General features: G+C 34.8%; 1 protein-coding gene across 1 annotated transcript in view; it reads right to left on the bottom strand.

The window, feature by feature from the left end:
• Positions 1-23,620, bottom strand: part of LOC150108525 (uncharacterized) — a 190,126-nt gene that overhangs the window by 151,321 nt on the left and 15,185 nt on the right. The window contains exons 2-3 of the mRNA XM_090390479.1: positions 21,110-21,176; positions 10,169-10,390 (exon numbers count right to left, since the gene is read on the bottom strand). Coding sequence (XP_090246605.1) covers positions 10,169-10,390; positions 21,110-21,176 — 289 coding nt within the window. The remainder of the gene's footprint in view (positions 1-10,168; positions 10,391-21,109; positions 21,177-23,620) is intronic.

Below are 23,620 nucleotides of genomic sequence, written 5' to 3'. Positions count from 1 at the left end.
TGTTGTTCGTTGACTTCTTTCCATGCAGCGTATGTGGCTATCTCTAGAAGCCTGGCCACAAATGTCTATGTTGTGTTTTCATACCTCACCCAACAAAGTGATCACTATTTTGGCTTTGTTGATAGGAGATATTTATAAAACACAATACCAAGATGGCTTCTGGCAGCAAGATATTTATCTAAATATTACATCCAAAAGTTATATTTTGGATGTAATATTTTAATGTAAATATATTACATTAAAATATTTTTCTCCTTTTATCAAATTGCCACCACAAGCTGATATGGGTGAAGAATGATGCTAGAAAATAGCCATCTGATGATACTTAACATGTAAGAATCAACAAATACTTATCTTTGAAATGTTTGTTGATTCTATCATTTACTTACTCATGAAAGGACTTATTCTGATGACTAAGAAATTCTGATTTCACTATAATTCATTTAAAGCAGAGCAGCAACAGTTATGAACTGCATAAATTATTTGATTCTGACTGTGTACTGAAATAGACTTAGCTATAAAATTTTGCTGAAGAAGAATTTATGCTCTTAAAGGAAAACTAACCCAACAATGGCTAAATCAGAAATGGAAACAAATCACCACTGTGGTGTTTCATGTAATTAGCCAACACACACACACACACACACACACACACACACACACACACACACACACACACACACACACACACACACACACACACACACAGGTAGTCGTCAACTTACGATCTATGTGCTTTATGACTGATCGACTTACGACTGCTACTGTATCTCAGATTTTTCTACTACACTCACACGGCCTATCTGTGTGGTCCCCGTAACCCCGAAGCCTAACAGGAACAGTTGTGTGCGTGTGTGTGTGCAGCATCAGCCCACTGCCCAGCAACGTGTGTTTGGCACGATTCATGCATCTCGATCTCTGTTTGCATACATATTACGTTTACTATTTTTGGTTCAGTTATAATTTATGTTACAATTAGCATTTTTTTAAAACCCCTAAACATGTCAACCAAGAGGAACGTGCCTTTGTCTACTCCTAGACTTGTCAAGAAAGCAAGAAAGATTTAGACACAAAACTGAAAGTGATCAAGCAGCATGAAGAAGGAAAGAAGGTGAACGCGATCGCACATGATTTTAAGTTATCTCATTCTACAGTGTCAACGATTTTGAAAGACAAAGAAAGGATTCGTGAAGTTGTTAAAGGTTCGGCACCCACACGAGCAACAGTGATAGCAAAACAACGTACAGGGCCCATCCATGAAATGGAAAAATTATTGTTTCTTTGGATGGAAGATAGGATACAGAAGCGAACACCCTTAAGCCTTCTTACAGTGCAGTTGAAGGCTAGAAGTCTCTTTCAGATGCTGAAGGAACGTGCCGAAAAAGATTACACTCAGACATTTATAGCAAGTACAGGATGGTTCAAAAGAAGATTCAACCTTCATTGGGTTTGAGTCACTGGAGAATCAGGGTGTAGATGCAGAAGGAGCTCAAGAGTTTGTTAAAAGTCTGGATGAAATAATTACGGAAGGAGGGTATCAACCAGAGCAGCTTTTCAACGTGGATGAGAATGGATTGCTGTGGAAAAGGATGCCAAAACACACATTCACCAAGAAGCCAAAAGCATGCCTGGTTTTAAGGCACTTAAAGATAGGCTGACTTTGCTCCTTGGCAGGAACATCGCAGGTTTTAAACTGAAGCCTTTTTTAATTTATCATTCTGAAAATCCCCATGCATTCAAGAATGTAAATAAGCACACTCTACCTGTATACTTCCATTCAAACCGAAAAGCCTGGATGACTCAAACATTGTTTAAAGATTGGTTTCTAAATTGTTTTGTACTTCAAGTTCGTGAATATTGCTTTGAGAAAGAAATTCCTTTCAAAATTGTATTAATCTTAGATAATGCACTTGGTCATCCACCTCACCTAGACCACCTCCATCCAGATGTAAAAGTTTTTTATTTGCTGCCAAATACAACTCCGCTCATTCAGCCTATGGACCAAGGGGCGATTGCCACATTTAAGGTGCACCATCTTCGAACCACTTTCGCCCAAGCTATAGCCGCAACAGACGCCGACCCAGAACTATCTCTGTGAGAGTTTTGGAAACAGTACAATATTTATAAATGCATCAAAAATATTGCGGCTGTGTGGGAGGCTGTGACAAAGAAATGCATGAATGGAATCTGGAAAAACTGTGTCCAGTGTTTTGTTAATGATGAATTTGATAATGAACATGAACTTGAAATGATTATGGAAAATATTGTAACACTGACAAATGGACTTTCTTTAGACATTGAAGTGGAAGATTGAGGAGCTGCTAGAGCAAGAAATCTGGAGAACTTATGAATAAAGAACTTATCGCTTTGGAAGAAGAAAGGATGGAAAAAGAGAAAAATGACGATGAGGAAGAACCAGAAAGAAAATTCATCACCAGAGGGTTATCTGAAGGTTTCTCTTTACTAAATAAACTTTTTACACATTTTGAGGAAATGGACTCAAACATTAAACAATTTGCAGGGATTGAAAGAATGGTACAAGATGCTTTTCGGCCATACCGTGAAATTTATGAGCAGAAAAGGAAACAAACAATTCAGACAAAAATTGACATGTTTATGAGAAAAACAACTCCCACTACATCAAGGGCGGCATTAATGACCCGCTGCAAAGCACGAGTGGTCAGTAATATATTTCTTATCTATTTTCTACATATGTTTTGTGTAGTTCTTTAAGATAAAATATATTTTAGGTTTTATACAGTTTTTATATTTGATATCTTTTTCATAATATTTTTTATTTTTGTAAAAAACACTGTGTACAACCAATTGTGTTGAACACAGTGTCCGATTTACCTAAACTGGTCTGACTCGTGTCCAGATCACTTTACGACCGGTCGGTTGGAACCTAACATGGTCGTAAGTCAACGACTACCTGTATAACTAAAAATTCTCTCCCTCTCTATTGCATATAGGTTATTTTATGCTTATTCATTCTCAAATGATTTCTTTTCACTCATTCTTCTTTTTATTTTTTTAAAATATATATGCCTGAAAAATAAAATGTTCAATGATGATAATTATTCCTATCATCAGCTAGTGAACCACATTACTTCTTTATTATCTATTACAAGCACCATCAACTTGAGAAGTATCACTGGGAAAAAAAAGTAATAAAAATAAATAAAATGAAATAAAAATAAGGAGAGAACATGAAGAAGAATTAGTGAAGAATCATAACTGGGATTAAGCCTTTGATAGATTGCCACATGACAAGCTGATAATTAAATGCAAACAGATGGGATTGGATAGTAGATTGGCTATCTAATAGGTATCAACAAGTTGTGTATGGGGAGGAGCGAATATCCCTCAGGAGCAAAGTCACCAGTATGCCCCAAGAGTCAGTTTTGGGTCCACTGCTGTTTAATTTGTATGTAAATGATGTTGGGAAGGATGTAAATGGTGATATAGTCGTCTGCAGATGATGCAAAGGTATCAAGAACTATGTGCAGTGCAATTGATGTTGTAGCCTTGCAAGTAGACTTTCTGAATGGGGCTCCAGTTCAATGTAACAAGTATAAGGTTATGGTAGTAGAGTAATCATAACAAACGATATAGTGGAATTATTTAATGACCACTTCACAGTGTATATCACAGTGGCATGAATCATGCTGTGCAACATGTAGAAGGCAAGGATTTGGAGAATTAAAGGTGAAAGAATTACAGGTGTATTAAGTGTTGCTTGGGTTAGATGTTAATAAGGCAGTAGGAATGGATGAAATATCACCAAATATTTTTTAAGAATGTGCAAAAGAGTTAGCATGCCCCCAACCTGGTTATTTAATGAAATTCCCGCAGTGGGGAAGGTTCCTAATAAAGTGGAAAGAAAGCAAAATGATAGCTCTCCACAAACATGGTCCTAGAACAGAAGTTTCCAATTATAGACCAGTCTGTATATTTGCAGTTGTGTTCAAAGTGGAAAAATTAGTTAGAAACAGAATACAGAACTGTGTTGATGGACATAAGATTCTCTATGATGGTCAGCATAGATATGTGAAGGACAGGTCTTGTTTTAGCAATATGCTTACATTTTATGATAAAGTGAATGCATTGGATAAGGGAGATTCACATACGATGATTTTCTTGGACTCTGCAAAGGCATTAAATAGATTACCCATGGCAGATTGGTGTATAAGCTGCAGAATATGGGATTCAATAGCAGATTGGTTACATGAATTGAAGATTGGCTTTCTGAAAGATACCAGCAAGTTGTGTATGATTGAGCAGTATCTCAGAAAAGGAAGGTAACCAGTGATGTGCCTCAGGGTTCTGTACTTGGGTCCCTATAGATTGGGTACATATAGATTATTGTGCTCAGATTTGGTCAAGAGGGTTCAAAGACAAATGACCAAAGTGATATCAGGACTCTGGATGTTGGTTATGAACAGCATTCCAGGAAATGTGAATTACAGAGGTAGGTGGATAGGAAAAGAAGAAGAAGAGATATGATAGAGACCTTCAAGTTAGTTAAGGGATTATACCAGATTAATACAGAAGAAATTATAAAAAGAGTGGATGTTAAGATGGGAAGAACGAGAGGTCATCCCTGGAAGTTGTATAAGGATGTGGTGAAGAAGGGTGTGAGGAGTAGATTTTTTATGTGAAGAATTGTTGGTAAGCAGAATGCATTGTAAATGCAGTGAGCATAAATAACTTCAAAGTTCATTATGATAGACATGTTGCTGGATGAGTGGGCCTCCCACAATGAGTCTATTGACTCCGTGGAAGTTACCAAAATAATAATAATACATATAAAAACCATAATTATTCAAAAATTGTACTATTTATTTATTAAATAAAGTATTATTTAATAAATAAATAATAAAATAAATAATTATATGTGTGTGTATGATGATTTTTTATGTGACTGCTGCACACAAAATGTAGTAAACTTATAGCACATTAGAACTGTGCATGTGGAATAAGGCTTTTTTTAAAATTAATTTTATATTTTATATATATATATTTATTTTTTTATTAATCCAGAAACCTTGCACTAGATACCAAACATGGATCTATCTTCAAGCCTCCAATAAGCAGGGTGATGGTCTCATACTTGGTGATATGATTCATCATCCAGCTTAAGGCAATCCCAAAACATCCATATCTATAATGGGATTCAAACAATTTGTTGGCTGGAGAGTGAAAACACTACCATTCAGCCAACTAGACCAATGACACACACACACACACACACACACACACACACACACACACACACACACACACACACACACACACACACGGATGATGGCATTTTTTTATCTTTTTAATTTGTTAAAATTACTGCAGAACTTTTAACAGGTTTAGATATGCATTGTACTCACTTTTAAAATGTTACATTTATAGACTTGCATAACTGTTTTCTTTATTCAAATATGCAGATTTTTTCCCCTACCAGTTGACTCTCCCACACAGGTAGATACATAAATGTTCCCATCATCCCCCCCCCTCCATCGAAAGTATGGTATTATCAAAACTTGTCAACAAAGCCTCCAACCTCTGTTCCACCCAGGCTTCCCTTTGAGCTGAACTGAACTCTCCTTTATTCATCAGACCTATCTGTTCAATGGTTACAATGCTAAAAAGATTAACAAATTGGCTTTTCCCCTCTTCTCATTCAATAAGAAAATTCAACGATGGGTGGAGAAGAATATAATACTCTATGAGGGGCAACATGGTTTTGTAAAGGGTTAGTCATGCCTTAGTAATTTACTAACTTTTTATAACAGAGTGCAGATGGAAGTTACTAAAATCATGTTGTAGCCATTCCATTTATTGAAATGGCTACAAGATGATTTTGCAAAAGCATCTGACAGAATACCACACAGAACTTTGTTATACAAATTTGAGCAAACAAATATGAATACGATACTAGTTATATGGATGGACAGATACCAAAAAATGGTATACGGAGACAATGCACCATAAGGTGTAACTTTTGCTGTAACTACATGGTTTGTGAACATAGCCACGCTTGACTGACCTCCACAGAGCCCTGATCTCAATCCTATTGAACATTTGTAGGATGAACTGGAGGTGTTGGATGAGATCAAAGGACATCTGTCCAACAAAAATCCAGGGGCTCATTATTACAGGAAGAATGGGCTAATATTCCCACTGATTGCTATAGTGTGCCTGTGGAAATTATGGCCAATAGGATTGCTGCAGTCATTGCAGCATAAAGAGGTCCTATATCTTATTAAGGTGAGTGTCATGGCTGTTTGTTCCTCACAGTATGGTGTCCGTTGACTACTTTCCAAGCCATTTATGTGATACAAGAAATAATCTGAAAGGAAATATTCAGTTGTTTGCTGATGATGCAAAACTGGGTAGAAAAATAGTTAATCAAGGAGATGCAGAGAGCTTGCAGGATGATTTAAATAGGCTATCAACATGGGCAAAATATAATGGGTATCAGTTTAATGTGGAGAAATGTAAAGTTATCATTTTGGGACAATAGATTACAAGCTATGTATCATATTGATGGAAGTGTACTCCAGAACACAAAAGTGATACTGAAATCAAAGAATTTTATGATGAATTAAAAGAACTAATGAGAAACACAAAAAAAACATGATATTAATATTGTTCATGGGTGATTTCAATGCTAAAGTTGGGAAAGGTAGAAGTGGAAATATAGTTGGCAAACATGGACTGGGAAAGAAATGAGAGAGGAGACTGTCTTATTCAATTCTGCCAAGAAGAGGAACTAATAATCACAAACACATAATTTAAGCTACCATCCCAAAAGGATAACAAGGCAAATATAGTCAGAAACCAAACTGATTACCTGCTTATTAATCAATGATTTCGAAGTTCTATAAAGAGTACAAAAACCTATCCTAGCAGATATTGCTTCTGATCATAATCTACTGGTGACTGAGTTAAAAATTAGACTGAAAGCTATACTTAAGAAACATCAACAAAAAAGGTTTGATTTAGGAAAGTTAAAAACCTAGAGATAAGAAATAAATTGAGTCGAGATCTGAATCAAGAGATAGCACTTATCAAGAATGATGATGATGTCATGAGGGTTAATGAATCATGGGACAAATTAAACTCTGTCTTCATAGAGAAATGTACCAATACCTTATGTCCTGAGAGAGCAATAAAAAAGAAAGATTGGATAAGTGACAAAATTCTTTCTCTCATGGATTAATACAGATCATATAAAAATCCTAGTCCAACAAAATATAAAGAGATTAAGAAAATTATTAAAGGTAAGATCAAAGAATCAAAAGAAATCTGGATGAATGAAAAATGTAAAGAAATAGAAATTCTACAGGAAAAGCATGACAGTTTTAATCTACACAAAAAGCTGAAAGAGACTTCAGGTATATTTAAGAACAAACAACTATGTATCCTTCAAAACAAAAAGGGAGAAATAATATCCGAAAAGGATAAAAAAGTACAAGAATGGATGAAATATGTAAAAGAACTGTTTACTGATAACAGACAGAACCTAGAAAATACTTATGAACAGATGGAAGGTCCATGCATTCTAAGATCAGAGGTAGAATGTGTGCTGAACTCAGCTAAAAATGGTAAAGCCTTAGGCCCTGATAGAATACCAGCAGAAATAGTAAAGTTATTAGAAGGTGACAACATTAATATATTAGTAAAGCTATTTAATAAGATCTGCGATACAGGCATAATCCCTCAAGACTGATTACAGTCGACCTTCATCATGCTACCTAAAAAAGCAAATGCGAAAACTTGTAATGACTATAGAATGATCAGCCTAACGAGTCACGTTCTCAAAATATTTCTGAAAATAATTCAAAAAAATAATATACAGAAAATGTGAAGACATCATCAATGATACCCAATTCGGCTATAGAAATGGTTTGGGAACAAGAGAGGCTCTTTTCTGTTCTCAGATCTTATTCCAAAAATGTATTGACCAAAAGAAGAAAATATTCATTTGCTTCATCGCCTTCAAGAAAGCATTTGACAAAGTCCAACATGTTAAAATGATTGCACTATTAAAAAGAATTGAATTAGATGGTAAAGACATCAGGATTATTGAAAACTTATTTTGGAACCAAAAGGCATCTGTTCAAGTTGATGACATTATTACAGACTCCATTAACATCAAACGAGGAGTAAGGCAAGGATGTGTGCTGTCACCTCTTCTTTTTAACATATACTCAGAATCCATATTTCAAAAAGTCTTGAAAGGAAGAAAGGAATGAATTAATGTAAATGGTGAAATCATCAGTAACATCCAATATGCTGATGACACAGCTCTCCTGGCTGACAATATTTAGGATCTTCAAAATCTTCTAAAACTAGTGAATGAAGAGAATGAAAAATGGGATTAAAAATAAATATCACCAAAATTAAATTCATGGTCATAAGTTAGAAACCAATTCTTAATTCAGCACTTTCTTTAAATGGGAAATAAATAGAAAGAGTAACAAAATTTAAATATCTCAATGCTGATTAAATGAAGAATGCAATCCATAAATGGAAATAAAAATTAGAATTGAAATGGCAAGAAAAAATTTTCTCCTGATGAAATCAATGCTGTGTAACCGCAATTTAAATTTAGAGCTTAGAGTATGCATGGTTAAATGCTATGTATGGTCTGTACTGATGTACGGTGCAGAAACTTGAACCTTGAAGACAACATCAATAAAAAAACACTGGGAGCCTTTGAGATGTGGTTATACAGACGAATGTTAAAAATCCCATGGATAGCAAAAACATCCAATCAGGAAGTACTGGAACAAATGGGGAAATCACGTGAACTTTTAGATACCATAAAAAGAAGGAAAACTGCATATCTTGGTCACCTACTTTGTAATGAAAAAATAAAACATTTCAATTGATTATAAAAGGGAAGATAAATGGAAGAAGAAAATCTTGGATGGCAGACATCAGACAGTGGACTGGCATGAGCTCTTAGGGACTGTTCAAAATGGCTGTGGATTGCTCAAAATTTGCCAAGGTGGTCACCGACCACCAACAGGAGATGGCACTCAAAGAAGAAGTACTAGTAGATAGAGAGTTGAAGTTTAGGGGACATAGTACTAAGATTACCAAGGTAGCTCATAAGATTACTTGGCTACTGAAGAATACACTAACAAGATAAGGAAGTTGTCATTCCTCTTTATAAGACCTTGAAGTCTCAAAAATCTCAACTATTCAACTGTATATTTCATTAAGAATTTCTCCTCAGAGATTTCCATGAAGAGCTTAGCAAACTGTGGAAAGATAGACCTAGAGTCAAAATATTGTTGCTTGAAAAAAAAAAAAAAAAAACTTGTTACAACAGTGTTTAAACAGGTCCACCATAAAAAGAACTCCTGCAGATATTCTAGTTTTGTTTATGGAATTTTTTTAAAAAAATTCATAGTATTTAGGTTTCTAAGTTCTCTGCCACAGCTACTTATTATGGCAAAATACATTTCAATATTAAAACTGCACTAGACTTTGTGCAGAAAATCAAAGAATACATTTTGTAGCAAGGAACAGAAAATCAAAGAATGAATTTTATAGGGAAGAAGAAAAACTGGTTAGGTTTTGGATGTGGAAAACAGAGAGATGAAATTTCAACAAAAAGAAGTGGGAAAACAAGAATATACCCATTCCCAGGTCTAGACAAATCCAAGGTCACCAGTTGCTGGCACATAAAAATTTTTACTGCTAAAAATTTACCAGGTACCTGACTCACTTTTGAAATTCTATTTTGAAACTTTTATGCTCTTCAAATTTTATGTGCAGATGCTTGAAAAAAAAAAAAGGGGGGGGGGACTGGCTCCTTTAATTCTGGGGTTTTGTCTACCCCAGTCCCTTACTTTTTCTATCCTGACTTCCAGCCTCCATCTTTACTATAGCTTCATTCCCTCATTACCATAAATCTACCCATTTCATCTTCGTTCTCCTTTAAAAACTTTCTCCCTCCAAATAAAAAGTTGAAATAAAAACTCAAATTTCAAATGCAATTTGAAATTTGAGTTTTTATGAGATCTATCTTTAGTCTTTTTTACTTCTAAAATATAATAGTGTTTGGATAGGCTGTTCTGATATAAACAGTCATTACCCTTAGAGTATGATATAAAAAAAGAAAATATAAAAGTCAACAATAATATTAAAGAATTACCTGAGCTGTGATCATAAACAAGAAAACTTTTTTCAACTGGACCAAATTTTTGTACCAAACTGCTAAAATCTTCTTCAGAGAAACTTTTTGGTAAATTAGACACACAGAGAAATGTTTCTGAGCTTGAAACATTTACAGTGACTGGTTTATCATTCACCTCAGTTGGCAAGGATAAGGATAGTAGAGGATCACAAGTTTCTGGTTTAGTGAAAGTTATTCTAGCTAAATTGACAAAAAAATAAACTAATTAATACAAAGCTAGTTACTCTAAAAAATTCCGAAAATAAGAAAACAAATATGTTTTTAGCAACAAGATGTTTTTCTTTATTTCTTCCTTTATTTATTTCTTTTCTTTATTATTCCTTAAAGTGTGATATTCAATTATACTTTCGTTTAAGACCATGAGACTATTCATAATAAAAAATCAACAGTAACAGAATTTGAAAGGCATGTATATATACAAATAATAATAACTGTAGAAAGTTTTTTCAAAACATTTCACATGAGATGGAGACATCACTTATAAGAAAATAAAATAGCAAAACTATGACTTAAGTATAATTGGATTAGTGTGCAATTTTGAAAATGAAACAACCAACTGGATTGGCCATTTATAACTGCCACAAACAATTCTCAGACTAGTGTTCTATAAAGGGAAGTGTAGTGTAGTATAATGGTTGTCTGTAATCAAGCAAAGAGTCCAACTGAAAAATATTTCTTCATAATTCACAAAACACCTCACCATGTTAGTGAAGAATTTAAATTATCACAAATTATTTGAAAACATCCTTGGGAAACTTGTACAGGTAAAGTGATATAACTCACAGAGAATCAAAAAGAATGGTAAAGTATAAAATTTTTACTTATCTTCTCAAATTGATCAATCAATTAATCAGTAAATCAATCAATCACAAACACACATGCATGCATACACACAGTAAGCTCGGATGTGAATGAGTTTGCTCCTCTTTTTACCTCGATTTTTTGCAGTGTCGACTGGGAAAACTGGATGTATTTAGTACCGACTGATAGCTTATACAGTGTTCTTTCTAACAGTGAGTAATTTACTCCATAGTAAAACTCTAAGCATATGAGTGATTTTTTATTCTATCCTTTTGGACCAAATAAATACTGCTGTCAGATTGAATCCATTGTTCAGCTACTCTTAAAGACAACGTTCCTCACATAATAGTATTAATTGCTATAGTAAGGACCAGTACCCCCCCCCCTCCTCCCAACACACACACACACTGCTGCCACTGGGAGGCACAAAGGTCACAGAAACAACCCTATGAAGTCTAACTCAATGGGAGCGTCACTTCTAGGAACAAGCAGTAAAACTAAGCACATTTTCTTAAACTTTCTACCTTAGAAAAACTTAGCAGTTCATTTGGAAAAATATAATACTACAACTTTGATCAACACTAAAATGGCAGCGGAGAACAAATTAGAGTTTGAAAAAGCTCTCAGTTTGCTGTGTAACGTTGTCAAACTAAGCAGTAATTTAAAAAATGATTTAAAAAATGGACATAAACTGCAGTGAGCAAACCAATGAAAGTATTCTATAAAATGAAAAATGAAACAAAAGTATCAAAAGAACTACAGTCTACTACAAACAAGCAGGTGCAGGCTAATTTTGCTAAGCCTACTGAGCTATACTCACAAGTTGTTTAAAACAATGACGAATCTGAAAACAATCCTTGCTATGAATTAATAGCGAAACCCACAGCTCAACTAAACAGCAAAGAAACCAAAAATATCATAAAAAAAGAAAGAACAGACCCAAGAAAATAAAAATCAGAATCATAAAAATGAAAAGTACTAATAACAGAGGAGTCTTAATTGAATCCAAAGAAAAGACCAACATAGACTTGCTAGATAATGAAATCTCTAAGAAATGCAAAGACACGTCAGTAGCATATCCCAGTAAAAAATGTTTCCCAAGGCTAATTATGTGATATTCTAGCAAAATTGATACGAACACAATGCAATTGACTCGATATGCATGCAGAATGAAGAACTCTTCGATGACAATACAAAGATGACACAGAAATTCATCATGACAAATAAAAAACAAACAAGAGAAATAATTATTAAAGTTGACCCAACGGTGAGGGCCAATTGTGTGGAGAATTTGCCATTGCACAGACTACGTAAGTTATTGCTTCAACTGCAATAAGTTACACCATCATGCACGACTGTAGGGTGAAATCTGCTTGTCCTTTCTGCTCTAAGGAACACAAGTTCAGAGAGTGTCCATGAAATGAGTCTGAGATGAACAGACAAACTGTATAAATTGCCAAAATCATAACAAGCATGCCAAAACAAAAAAACGATTGCAAATACATGGCACTAAACAAAGATTGCTTAACATACAACTACTATAGACAGCTCAAAATTCAAAACATAGATTATGGGAAGTAATAATAAAGTTAACAGATATTTTCCAAAGGATCAGAAAGAAAGAAAGAGAGCTGCAATACTCGTGGTCAACCCTGAAGTTGGGGCAATATTAATTTCTTAGTACAGCAATGAGGACTTGGTACTCATTGAAACAATGTACAGCAGAATTAAAATTTCTGCTTTGAGTATATATCTAGACTATCATAATAACATAAAATACGACTGAGAAAAAATGGACAACATCATGGATTTTATCATCAATCATGGCCTTATTCTTGGAATGGATAGCAATACCCATTTGGTTTTATGGTTTAATGAGAGCACAAACAATAGAGTTACAAATCTGGAAGAGTTTTTAGAATCAAATTCCCTACACATACTAAATGACAACAGTAATATCCCATCATTTAAAAATACCAGAGGAAGCAGCTTCATTGATCTGACAATAGCAAATGATGCTATTTTACTCTGGTTTTCTGAATGGAGATGGAGAAAGAGAAAAACTGTTCCAATCATCGCATATTAAGTTTCATCATCAGTAACAGAAATTTAAATGGCATATACAAGACAAACCATTGCATTAACATCAAGTACAGACAAATTGACCCTTCAGAACCCACACAATTTACAGACAAAAAATACTAGTTGTGGTGCTGGGCAGTACATGGCATTGATATAGATGATTGGTAGCAGAGGTTCAGTGTAGTGGTGGAAACAGTTGTACAGTAGGTGTCCTCCTTTGATGAGTCTAGACTCCTTGGAGATGTCACAAATAATACTTCACCAACAAAATCAATCCAGACACACTGTAAAAGCATTAAAAGAGAATTTGCATGCCTAATCTCAGAGCATTACTTTACTGATATATCGGCAAAAAAAACAGCTTATCTAGACAAGAACTTGGCCATCTGGGCATCAGTACAAGCCGATATAGACTTCCTTGCTTCTGTGCTTTCATCAGTGTTAGCAATGTTTACATGTTGAAAAGTGTGCGCCAGGAAACAATTAGGAATACAATATCGGTGACAGTGCTATTCTGTGGGTGTACACCACACACCTAGCACACCCGGAATATTATCCTCTGATATATATATAGAGAGAGAGAGAGAGGAGAGATTATGCAAATAAGTGCAGCACATGATTCCATATTAACTTTATACAGGAATACCTCGATTATCGCGATTCTCGAATTATCGCGGTTTATAATTTGATACCAAAATTCCAATTATTGCACTCCAAATTCGAATTATCGCGGCCACGAGATGTAGCCCACTACATATGCAACCAGATCGAGTCGCCACTCTCCAGGTATTGCTCTCTTGTAGCGCTTCGTTTTTATCCGACAGCACCTTCTCACCACTTACCAGTAACTATCCACCCTTGCCTGAAGTACATGTGGATATTTATTTCTCTTGTTATTTACCCCTACAATGAATGCTAAAAGAAACAAGGATGATTTATGCTATTGTCAATGTGGATAGAAGATTGTAACCAAAAGAGAATTCCTCTTAGTCAAATGACTATAAAAACAAAAGCATTGAATTTGTTTGAAACTTTAAAAAGAAAACAATTAGAAAGTGAAAATGATTTGGCATCAGTGGTGGAAGAAACTTTCTCTGCAAGTTCAGGGTGGTTTGATTGGTTCAAAAAGCGATCGAGCATTCATAGTGTTCGTGTACAAGGTGAAATTGCAAGCGCCGATGAAAAAGCAGCAGCTAGTTTTCCTGGTGAATTGCAACAGATCATTGAAGAAGGAAATTATACCGATGATCAGATATTTAATGCTGACGAAACAGGCTTATTATGCAAAAAAATGCCCACTAAAACATTTTTAGCAAAAAATGAAAAATCACAGCCTGGCTACAAGGTTTCGAAGGAGTGTGTAACACTTTTACTATGTGGCAATGCTTCTGGAGATTACAAGATGAAGCCTCTCTTTATTTATCGTTCACAAAATCCTCGCCCACTTAGAAGTTTAGATAAAATTTTTCTCCCTGTTCATTGGAGATTCAACAGAAAAGCTTGGATGACGAAAACTATTTTTGAGGATTGGTTTAAAAACTGTTTTTGTCCTGAAGATGAAAGGTACTGCAAGTCATTAAATCTTGGTTTTAAAATCTTGTTGATATTAGATAATGCACCTAGTCATCCAACAGCACTGAATGATTTGTGCGAAAATGTAAAAGTTATTTATTTACCACCTAATACCACTTCCATCATCCAGCCAATGGATCAAGGTGTAATTGCATCCTTTAAGGCATATTACCTACGAAGAACTTTTTCACAAACAATAGAAAAGACTACAGGTGATAAGCTATGACTTTGACAGAATTCTGGAAGGCATTCAATATCAAAAATTGCATTGAGAATGTCAAGGAAGCATGGAGTGAAGTAACATCTAGCAACCTGAGAGCGGCGTGACAAAAGATTATTCCTCGTTGTGCAAATGATTTTAAAGGATTTGAAAATGAAGTAACCCGTGTTATCAATGACATAACTGAGCTTGGCTTCAATCTAGGACTAAAAGAAATTGAAAAAGGTGATGTTCAGGACCTGCTTCAGTCACATGATAAGGAGCTGGATGATTAAGACCTAATTAACCTCGAGAGAGAAAGAGAGAGAACGTGCTTACGATGCTCAAATCAATCATAATGACGAACAAATTGACTTGGCACCGAAGGAATTTACCCTCAAAGAAATGGACGAAATGTTTAGAATTGCTGAAAATTTTAAAGAAAAAATCTTGAACGGCGATCCTAATCTTGAGCGATCACCGAAAGTTCGTCAGGAAATTGAAAATTCCATCCGTTGCTACCGAGTTTTATACAAAAAAAAAAAAAAAGAAAGAAAAAATTCCACCAGACAATTCTACACCAATTTTTATCCAAGAAAGAATAATTGTATGTACTGTATGTGCTTCTTATATATAAATAAAGATTAAAGAATAATCTTGTTTTTCTTAATGAACCTTCATTTTTTACTTAACACGTTTAACACATTTCTTTTTTACTTGATATATAAAATTTAATATTGAAAAATCCTTGGCACTGATCACCCATTTTACACGCATTATTTATCCTGATTATCGCGGATTCGATTACTGTGGTATTTTCGTGGCAACAATAACCACGATAATCGAGGCATTCCTGTATATAGCTTTTTTCAAAAGGTTGAGAAATCAAAAAATACAACCTATCATATAGCAAACAGCTGAATTAAATGTGGAAATTACTTTTCATGATGTAAAAATAATCTTGTATGAAACAGTTAGCTGAATTTAAATATGCTATGCATGGCATAAAATGTGCCAGCATGACATGCAAATAAATTATTTACATTTTTATCATTATTATTATTATTACATGGTACAAGTAATGGACAAAAAATTGAAACACTGAGCTATCAGGTTGCATTATTAGTAGTTGCAATGCAGCATCTATGATGCACCAAATACAGATGCAGTTGCATGTACACCCACCATTCCTAGGGATGTGTGTATAAAGTCAAATGGAGGCCTGCCTCAATTTATTGTATGTTAGTTTTTAATATATATATATAAACATGTTGCTCTCCAGCCCAAAGTAATTTTGTAGCCAATAGATAATGATAATAATAATAATAATAATAATAATAGGACTCTAGCGTTGATGTAGTCAAGGTTTTTTTTTTTTTCCACCAGCGGTCAGGTCAACGATTGTTGTAACGGTTGGTCAGTAACTTTAGCAAACCATGTAGATTGTAGTGCAGCTTGTTTCTCTGTATATAGTGTATATGCTCCAGAAGATGATCTTGATATAAAGATCGAAATGTCGAGTGTTGATTTTGGTTTATATTAAACTAAAGTTTTACTCAAACACGGTTGTTTCTCCATAATTTTCCAAAATGTATTCTGATCACCATGTAAGCCTAAAAGAAATTCTCTCCGGATTCCATTCTAGCATGGAATCCGGAGAGAATCTCAGTGACTTTGAAAAAGAGGTGATTACTGGAGCTAGGCTGGCAGATGCAGCTGTGACCAGAACAGCTGAAATTGCATATGTTAGTCAAGGAACAGTCTCCAAGGTGATGTCAGCATTGTAATCAACAGGACAAACACCATCAATGAAATGCAATATTGGACGAAGGCACATACTGCAAGAGTTGGACATTCGAGCATTAGTGCGTTGTATGATGAAAAATAGGTGGACCACTGTGAGCAATTGTGTGAAAAATTCAACATCGATCATGAGACACCCATTTCAACAAAAACTATGCACCAGGAACTACACAGAGCTGGATATCAAGGTTGAGTTGCCTTACAGAAGCCTTTGATCACTCACATCAATGCACATTGTCATGTTGTATCAACACACATGATCACAGGCAGTGAACTACACAACAGTGGAAGGATGTGATATGGTTCAATGAATCCACATTCCCACTTCTTTTTTTTTTTTTTTTTTGCTGCAAACAGACAAATATGTGTGTGGCATCTGCCGAAGGGAGCTTACCAGCCTATGTTTCCAACTATGAAAGATTTTGGTGGTTCTGTAATGGTTTGGGGTACATTCTCATAGCATGGATATACTTGTATTGGAAGGCAAAGTGGATGTTGCACATTATCTTTTGATCATAAGTGACCATTTTCATCCCATGTTGACACACTTTATTAGCACTTTTTTGTCGCACTTTTTACCAGCCACGGTTCAACATAATTCATCGAGCAAATGTGGTCACCCAATGGTTTGCAGAACATGACGGTGAGGTATCCTGTCTGCAATGGCCATTCCAATCACAAGACTTAAATCCTATAGAACATATATGGGACATCTTGGAGTGAAGCTCTCAGACAACATTTCTCACCTCCAAAGAATAAATGCAAACTGATCCAGTTTCTGTTGGACGAGCAGTGTAAAATTCCTCCTATTGAGTCCCAAGCACTGACAGTCTCTCTCACTTGAAGAATACAGGCTGTATTACATGCTCATGCTGGACTAATGCCATATTAATTGAAATGTGTCACTGTTTCCATTTTTTTGTCCATTACCTGTATATGGATGAGGTCTAAAACTCACAATTAACCATTGCTGATGCAATGCTTATCTTATAAAACACGATGCATCAATGCCTATAAGTCTTTCATTGGAAAGTGCACAAAAAAACACCTCAGGCAACCTATTCCACTCGTTTATCATTATTCAACCAAAAAAAAAAAAATAATAATAAAAAATCTAGTCCTAACCACACTCTTACACATCCTTCAGGGGTGATTCCTTATTCACGACCATCCACTCATAAAAAATTTTTTACCACCTACTCTACAAAAATCCATTGATAACTTAATTTGTTTCTTTCATACTCTCTCTCAATCTTTTCTACCTATCAACAAAACTCTATAATCCACAAACCCTCAAGTGTAGCATCAGAGAAAACACTCCACAAGCTAATCATCATTTTGGTAACTCACCTCTAATTCCTCTCCATCACTTGTGCATCCCCAAGAAACAAAGATCTTTGTTTCTTGGGGATGAGTAATATGGGCACAACAGTCTCCAGAGATATGTTCCATTGTCATTGTGCTGAAGATGCCTTTGATACTAAGGCAAAAATTTTACATCATTAAAATAAGTTTCACATAAGCCGCCCCCCACCACCACCATTTCAAATCTCATAATTCTCTTTCCCTGCTTTTTACATCTAAGTATTCTTTGAGATATTATGCCACTTTTGCTTTATGTCCTCTGAACTTCAACTGTCCACCATTACTCCAAAATCACTAGCCTCATCAATTGCTTGCAATCTAGGTTTTCTATCTACATAATTTTTTTTCCATCATAAAGTGCACAACTTTACACTCTGACACAGTGAATTAGCAGCAATTCTATTCTGCCAAACTACCAGTCTATTTAGATCATCCTGCAGTACCTCTACATCATGTTTGTTAATTAACTACTGCTCTCCCCAATTATCATCATTACTACACAACTGAGCAACTAGATATTTTCCTATAATCAAGCATGAGTAAGAACCCCCATGGCATGCTATGGTCATCTGCTTTCTGTTTGATTCAACTCTACTACATGCCACTCATTAGCCATCATTTTATCCATATCATCAGCTTCATCCAATCCCATTTGCTCCAACTTATGTAATACTGTTCCATGCAGCAATGTCTCAAATGCCTTTGCAAAACCCAGCCATTTCCTTTATCTGGCTGAAGTCACTTTATTATAGGAAGTGAATAAATACTAAGACAATGCCTCTGTTCACAAAGCCATGATGCCCGCTATAAAATACAATATGCTTATTTATCTATCTATTCCTGAATTAATTGGTCTATAAATTTTGTCCTCTTTCCACTTCCTTAGCACTTGAGTAGTGATGAAACTTTAGTTAGAGACACTTTTCAAAATATCTTGAGTTCATCTACCTCTATTCTCAATGCATTAGAATAATATTCATTGCATTATTATGACCTGAATGATATACACTTCCAAACTGACCACTCAGTAATTCAACAAATGCTTCTGTCTTACTATTAACATTCAAAAAGTTATCCTTTAATAAAGATAAACTTTTTGAATGAAGGATAACTGGCTACAAGAAAGCAGCTAAGGAATGGGAAGGAGGATAAAATAGTGCCATTGCATAAAGGGGAGAGGAGGAGGTTAGAATGAAGGTGTCAAACTACAGACCAGTTGTATTTCTTCTGCAATTGTAAATATTTTGGAGAAATTAGTGAGAAGTGAACAGACAAGGGTAATGTTATCTGTCAGGGATAGCATCAATTTCTTATGGCATACTCTTCTTTTAGTAACTGGATTACCTTTCATAATTAAGTAACAAGAACTGGTGATGAGATAATGATTTTTTTTTTTTTTTTACAAAGCCATTTGATAGGATGCCACATGATAAGCTGATATTGAAGTTACAGCATATATCAAACTAGTGAACTGGATTAAAGATTACTGTCTAACATACCAGAGTACTGCACAAAGGAATGGTGCTAAAGCAGAAGTTCACCAGTGAGGGTTCCAGAGGGTTCAATATAGGGACCTCTACTATTTAACCTTTATGTCAATGACATTGTTAGCAGATTGCAAGGAGATATTCAGTTGTTTGCAGATAATGTGAAGCTGGGAAAGGTTATTGGTAACAATACCAATGTCGTGGAACTTCAAAAGGATTTGAATAAGCTGGACTGATGGACAAATGAATAGGATTTCAGTTTAATGCAACTAAATGTAAGAGCTTTAAATTTGAGATCTACCAATGAGATGCTTCATACTCATTTAGTGAAATTATCCTAAAGGAGGAGGCGGCAAGAGATCTTTGGGTGAAATGATCAAAACAGAAATCTGAAGTTTAGAGGATTGCTGCAATACTGAGAAGGATGTTGACCAGAAGAAAAAAGACGTGTTGATTTCATTGTATAAAGCTCAGATTAGACCACATCTGGTCACTAGGATTTGAAGGGGATAAATTAACCTTGGAGATAGTGCAGAGGCAGATAACAAAAATGATATCAAGATAGACTGAGGGCATGTGCACTGCAGAGTTTGATGGATAGAAGATGAAGAGATGATATGATTGAGACATTTAATATGTTGAGAGGTAGTTAGAGGATTGACACTAACTGGAAGTTGTGAATGAAAGTGGTGAGCAATAGGGTGAAGAAGTTGCCTTTTTGAATTCAGGTGGTTGGACTGTGGAATGCATTGCCTAATAAGGTGAGGAAAGCACAGAGAATGAGTTTAAAGAGTCTTATGATAGACTGCTGTCTAAGACAGGCCACCTCCATTATTATTATTATGTAACACCTCCAGGGAGTCCAAAGACTCATCGAAGGAGGGCACCTACTCTACAACTCTCTTTCTCCACCACTCAATCCACCAACTACAATAAACTGCAACTACCATCATCTACACCAACGCCATCTACTGCCCATCATCACTAGTATTTTCACAGACAATCACAAACATCCATGCCAAGGCGGGATTCAAACCCGTAGCCTTTTGGCTGGAGAGCGGATACACTGACCACTCGGCCAACCAGTCTAGCAGTTACATTACATTAGTATGTAACTCCACAAAAGTCCTGAATAATAATAATTTTTCCTTTTAATGCATTTAGTAAAAGAATTCTGTGAGATTTTTTCTTTTTTGCTCAGCTCTCATTTTGCTTCATCACACTAACTGTCCTTCTGCTTGTGCTTTGTTTTACTCCTGCCCTTGCTGATCACTTTTCTCCTTATACACACAATATAACAATTTCTTCTTTTGCAACTACTGCTTAATGGTGCTATACATCCATTTTAATTCCCAAATGATTTATCCTCCTAATTCTAGGTATGCAAATCTAATACTGATTTCATTAAATATCCCATCACCATTTTCAATGCATCAGTAAAAACATCCTTCCTGTGAAGTTTCTTAAGCTATGGTGGCACTAAGTTGCCTCCTGAGTTTATCATAATCACTAGCTTTCTAGTTCCACACATTAATTAACTAAAAATTTCTACATGCTTTAAATTTTAAATATGAATATTAATTTCCTTACCTGAACAAGAATCCTTATTGATATCAACTGTCTTGAAAGAAAATTCTGGCATTGACTTCTTGATATCCTAATTTAAATCATAATAAATGTTAAGATATACAGTATTAAAATATTATAATAATCATAAAAATCACAAAAAATCACTTAAAATACATAAACAGGTGAAAATTTTGGAATCTACAACACTGCTGTGTTTTAATGCAGCATATGAAATTGACAGGGTGAGGATGTATCATTAAATCAAAGGAAATTACAAATAAATTATATTTATTTTTAATTTCTCTATGTGATCAAAGGATGATTTGTCTGATTCTTTCAGACAAAGCAATGAAGTTTTCTGGTGGAAAAATGCTACCAGAAACCTATGCCTCTGACATAACAAATCACTAGACACTCAATAAACAAACCTGAACAGATTCAAGATGCACAAACACAGTATTGTGTTTATTTATATGATAATTTTTCCAAAGTACAATATTATCTTAAAAGGCATAAAAGAAACCAACAGTGGAAGTGATATAGTGCAAATGAGTATGAATATGCCTATAGGAGAAACAAAAGAAAAGACACCTTTGAAGTAGTGATATGGTGCAGACTTGTAAAATGACAGAACATTACTTCTGTCATTTTAAGTTAGTGTTTTCTCAATTGTACAGTTACACATTGTGATGACTTAAACCCCTGAGCAATGTGTACCTAAGTTCATCTTAATCCACGATCACCTGTACAGCAATCCCTCAATTAGTGAGGCTAATGCGTTCTTTTAAACAGGTGCATTAATCGAAAACGCACTAATCGAGTATAATAACCTATGGAAAAAAGTATAATTCGTTCCTCAAATTTTTTTTTACCACTGATTTTTTTTTATAAAAGAATTAGGGTATGTCTCAGGGCCTAGTTAAAGGAAAACTATGAAGCTGAAAGACAATAAAACATATTCAAAATATAAATCTATTATTCTGGCAGGCATCTGTTTCTTTTTTTCATACAACTGCCTCTTCTGCAAATTTTCCTGCTTCTCTCTTCACAAGGACCAGTCTCTAAGTATTGATACTTAAAGTTTCAGTTGCACAAAAAATATTTTAAATTTGTTTCTTTGAAATCTCTTTGGGTTTGTCAGTGATTAAATTTTCTTCATATTCTTCAGGATCTTCCTGCTGTGCATCTAAATTTAGCAGGTCAGAATCACTCAGTTTCTCAGAATGAGATTTAATTAACTAAGATTCATTTGAAAAGCCTCTAAAATCATTTACACAATGTGGAAGAATATGCTTCCAAATGGATCGCATATTGCTAGCAGTAATTTCATTCGACTTTGCAACTTTATAACCAGGCTGAGATTTCTCTGATTTAGCCAGAAAAGTCTTGGAAGGCATTGGCTTCCAAAAAAAAGGTCAGTTTTATCGACATTAAATATTTGTTGGTCACAATAGCCCTCTTCTTATGCAATTTTCTTCAAATCTCTGGATAATTTGCAGCCACCTCCTTATTGGCACTACTTGCAGCTTCGCCTGTGATTAGAACATTATGTAGGCTATTTCTCAAACCACCCGGCACTAACGTGAAATTCTTCTTTTCCATCATTGATAGCCCATTCTTTCAAGGTTGCAAAGAGACTTAATGCTTTTGATTTAATAAGGTCAGTTCTTAGCAGGATCCGTTTTTGGTTACAATCTTCAATCTGTGTACAAAGAAGTCTTTCTAATTCAATCATTATAATACTTTGTATTCAGCAGCGTTGCTTAAAATTGCTATTATAGTTTGATTCACCCATTTTTGTGTTCTTGTCTCATCTTTGCTCTGGACTCGCTTTGTTCACTTTCTTTATTATTTCAAGTTTTTCTTCCAATGAGATTACTTTTCGAATCACTTTCACTTTTTTGCTCACTAATTCTTTTAGTCATGATGAAAGGTTGGGAAAATACTTTAAAATAAAAAAAAAATGCAAGGAAAATAATTGCAAAGGAGGTACGATGATCAGGAAAATTCTATGTAATTAGCAGATGATATAAATTTTGGTGGGAAAAATTTGGAACATAGTATGCATAACATACATGGAAGTAGTGTAGTATGCCAATTTTTTTTATTCATATTTGTAAAATGTTTTAAATCAATAACTAAATTATTTCATTCTGGTGAGTGATTTTTTAAAATAGTTAGTCATAAAAAATGTATAGATAGAAGATTTTTAAAATCTGTAACATTTATTTTTAAGATGTATATAGGTGCACTAATCAAATTTTAGAGGCGCACTAATTGAATTTGGGTATCGAAAAAAAATGACGCATTATCGAAAAAGCCCTAATCAGGGGCGCATTAATCGAGGGATTACTGTACTCTAGTTTCATCAACCACTTGCAACAATTTCTCATTATATTAATGCTCTACATGCAATGTCCTTAAATACAAAATGTATAATCTTACACATGGAAACAATGTCATTTTTTAAGTGTTTCAGCTTGCAGAGATTCTCTCCATTATTACATTCTAGATCATTCTCCACATTATTGT

Source organism: Typopeltis vanoorti, chromosome 3 (assembly GCF_054136105.1).
Source record: "Typopeltis vanoorti isolate ZY-2024b chromosome 3, IOZ_Tvanoo_1.0, whole genome shotgun sequence".
NCBI classification, from domain to species: Eukaryota; Metazoa; Arthropoda; class Arachnida; order Uropygi; family Thelyphonidae; genus Typopeltis; species Typopeltis vanoorti.
The sequence above is the reverse complement of the archived record's forward strand: the minus strand, read 5'-3'. Positions and strand labels throughout refer to the sequence as shown.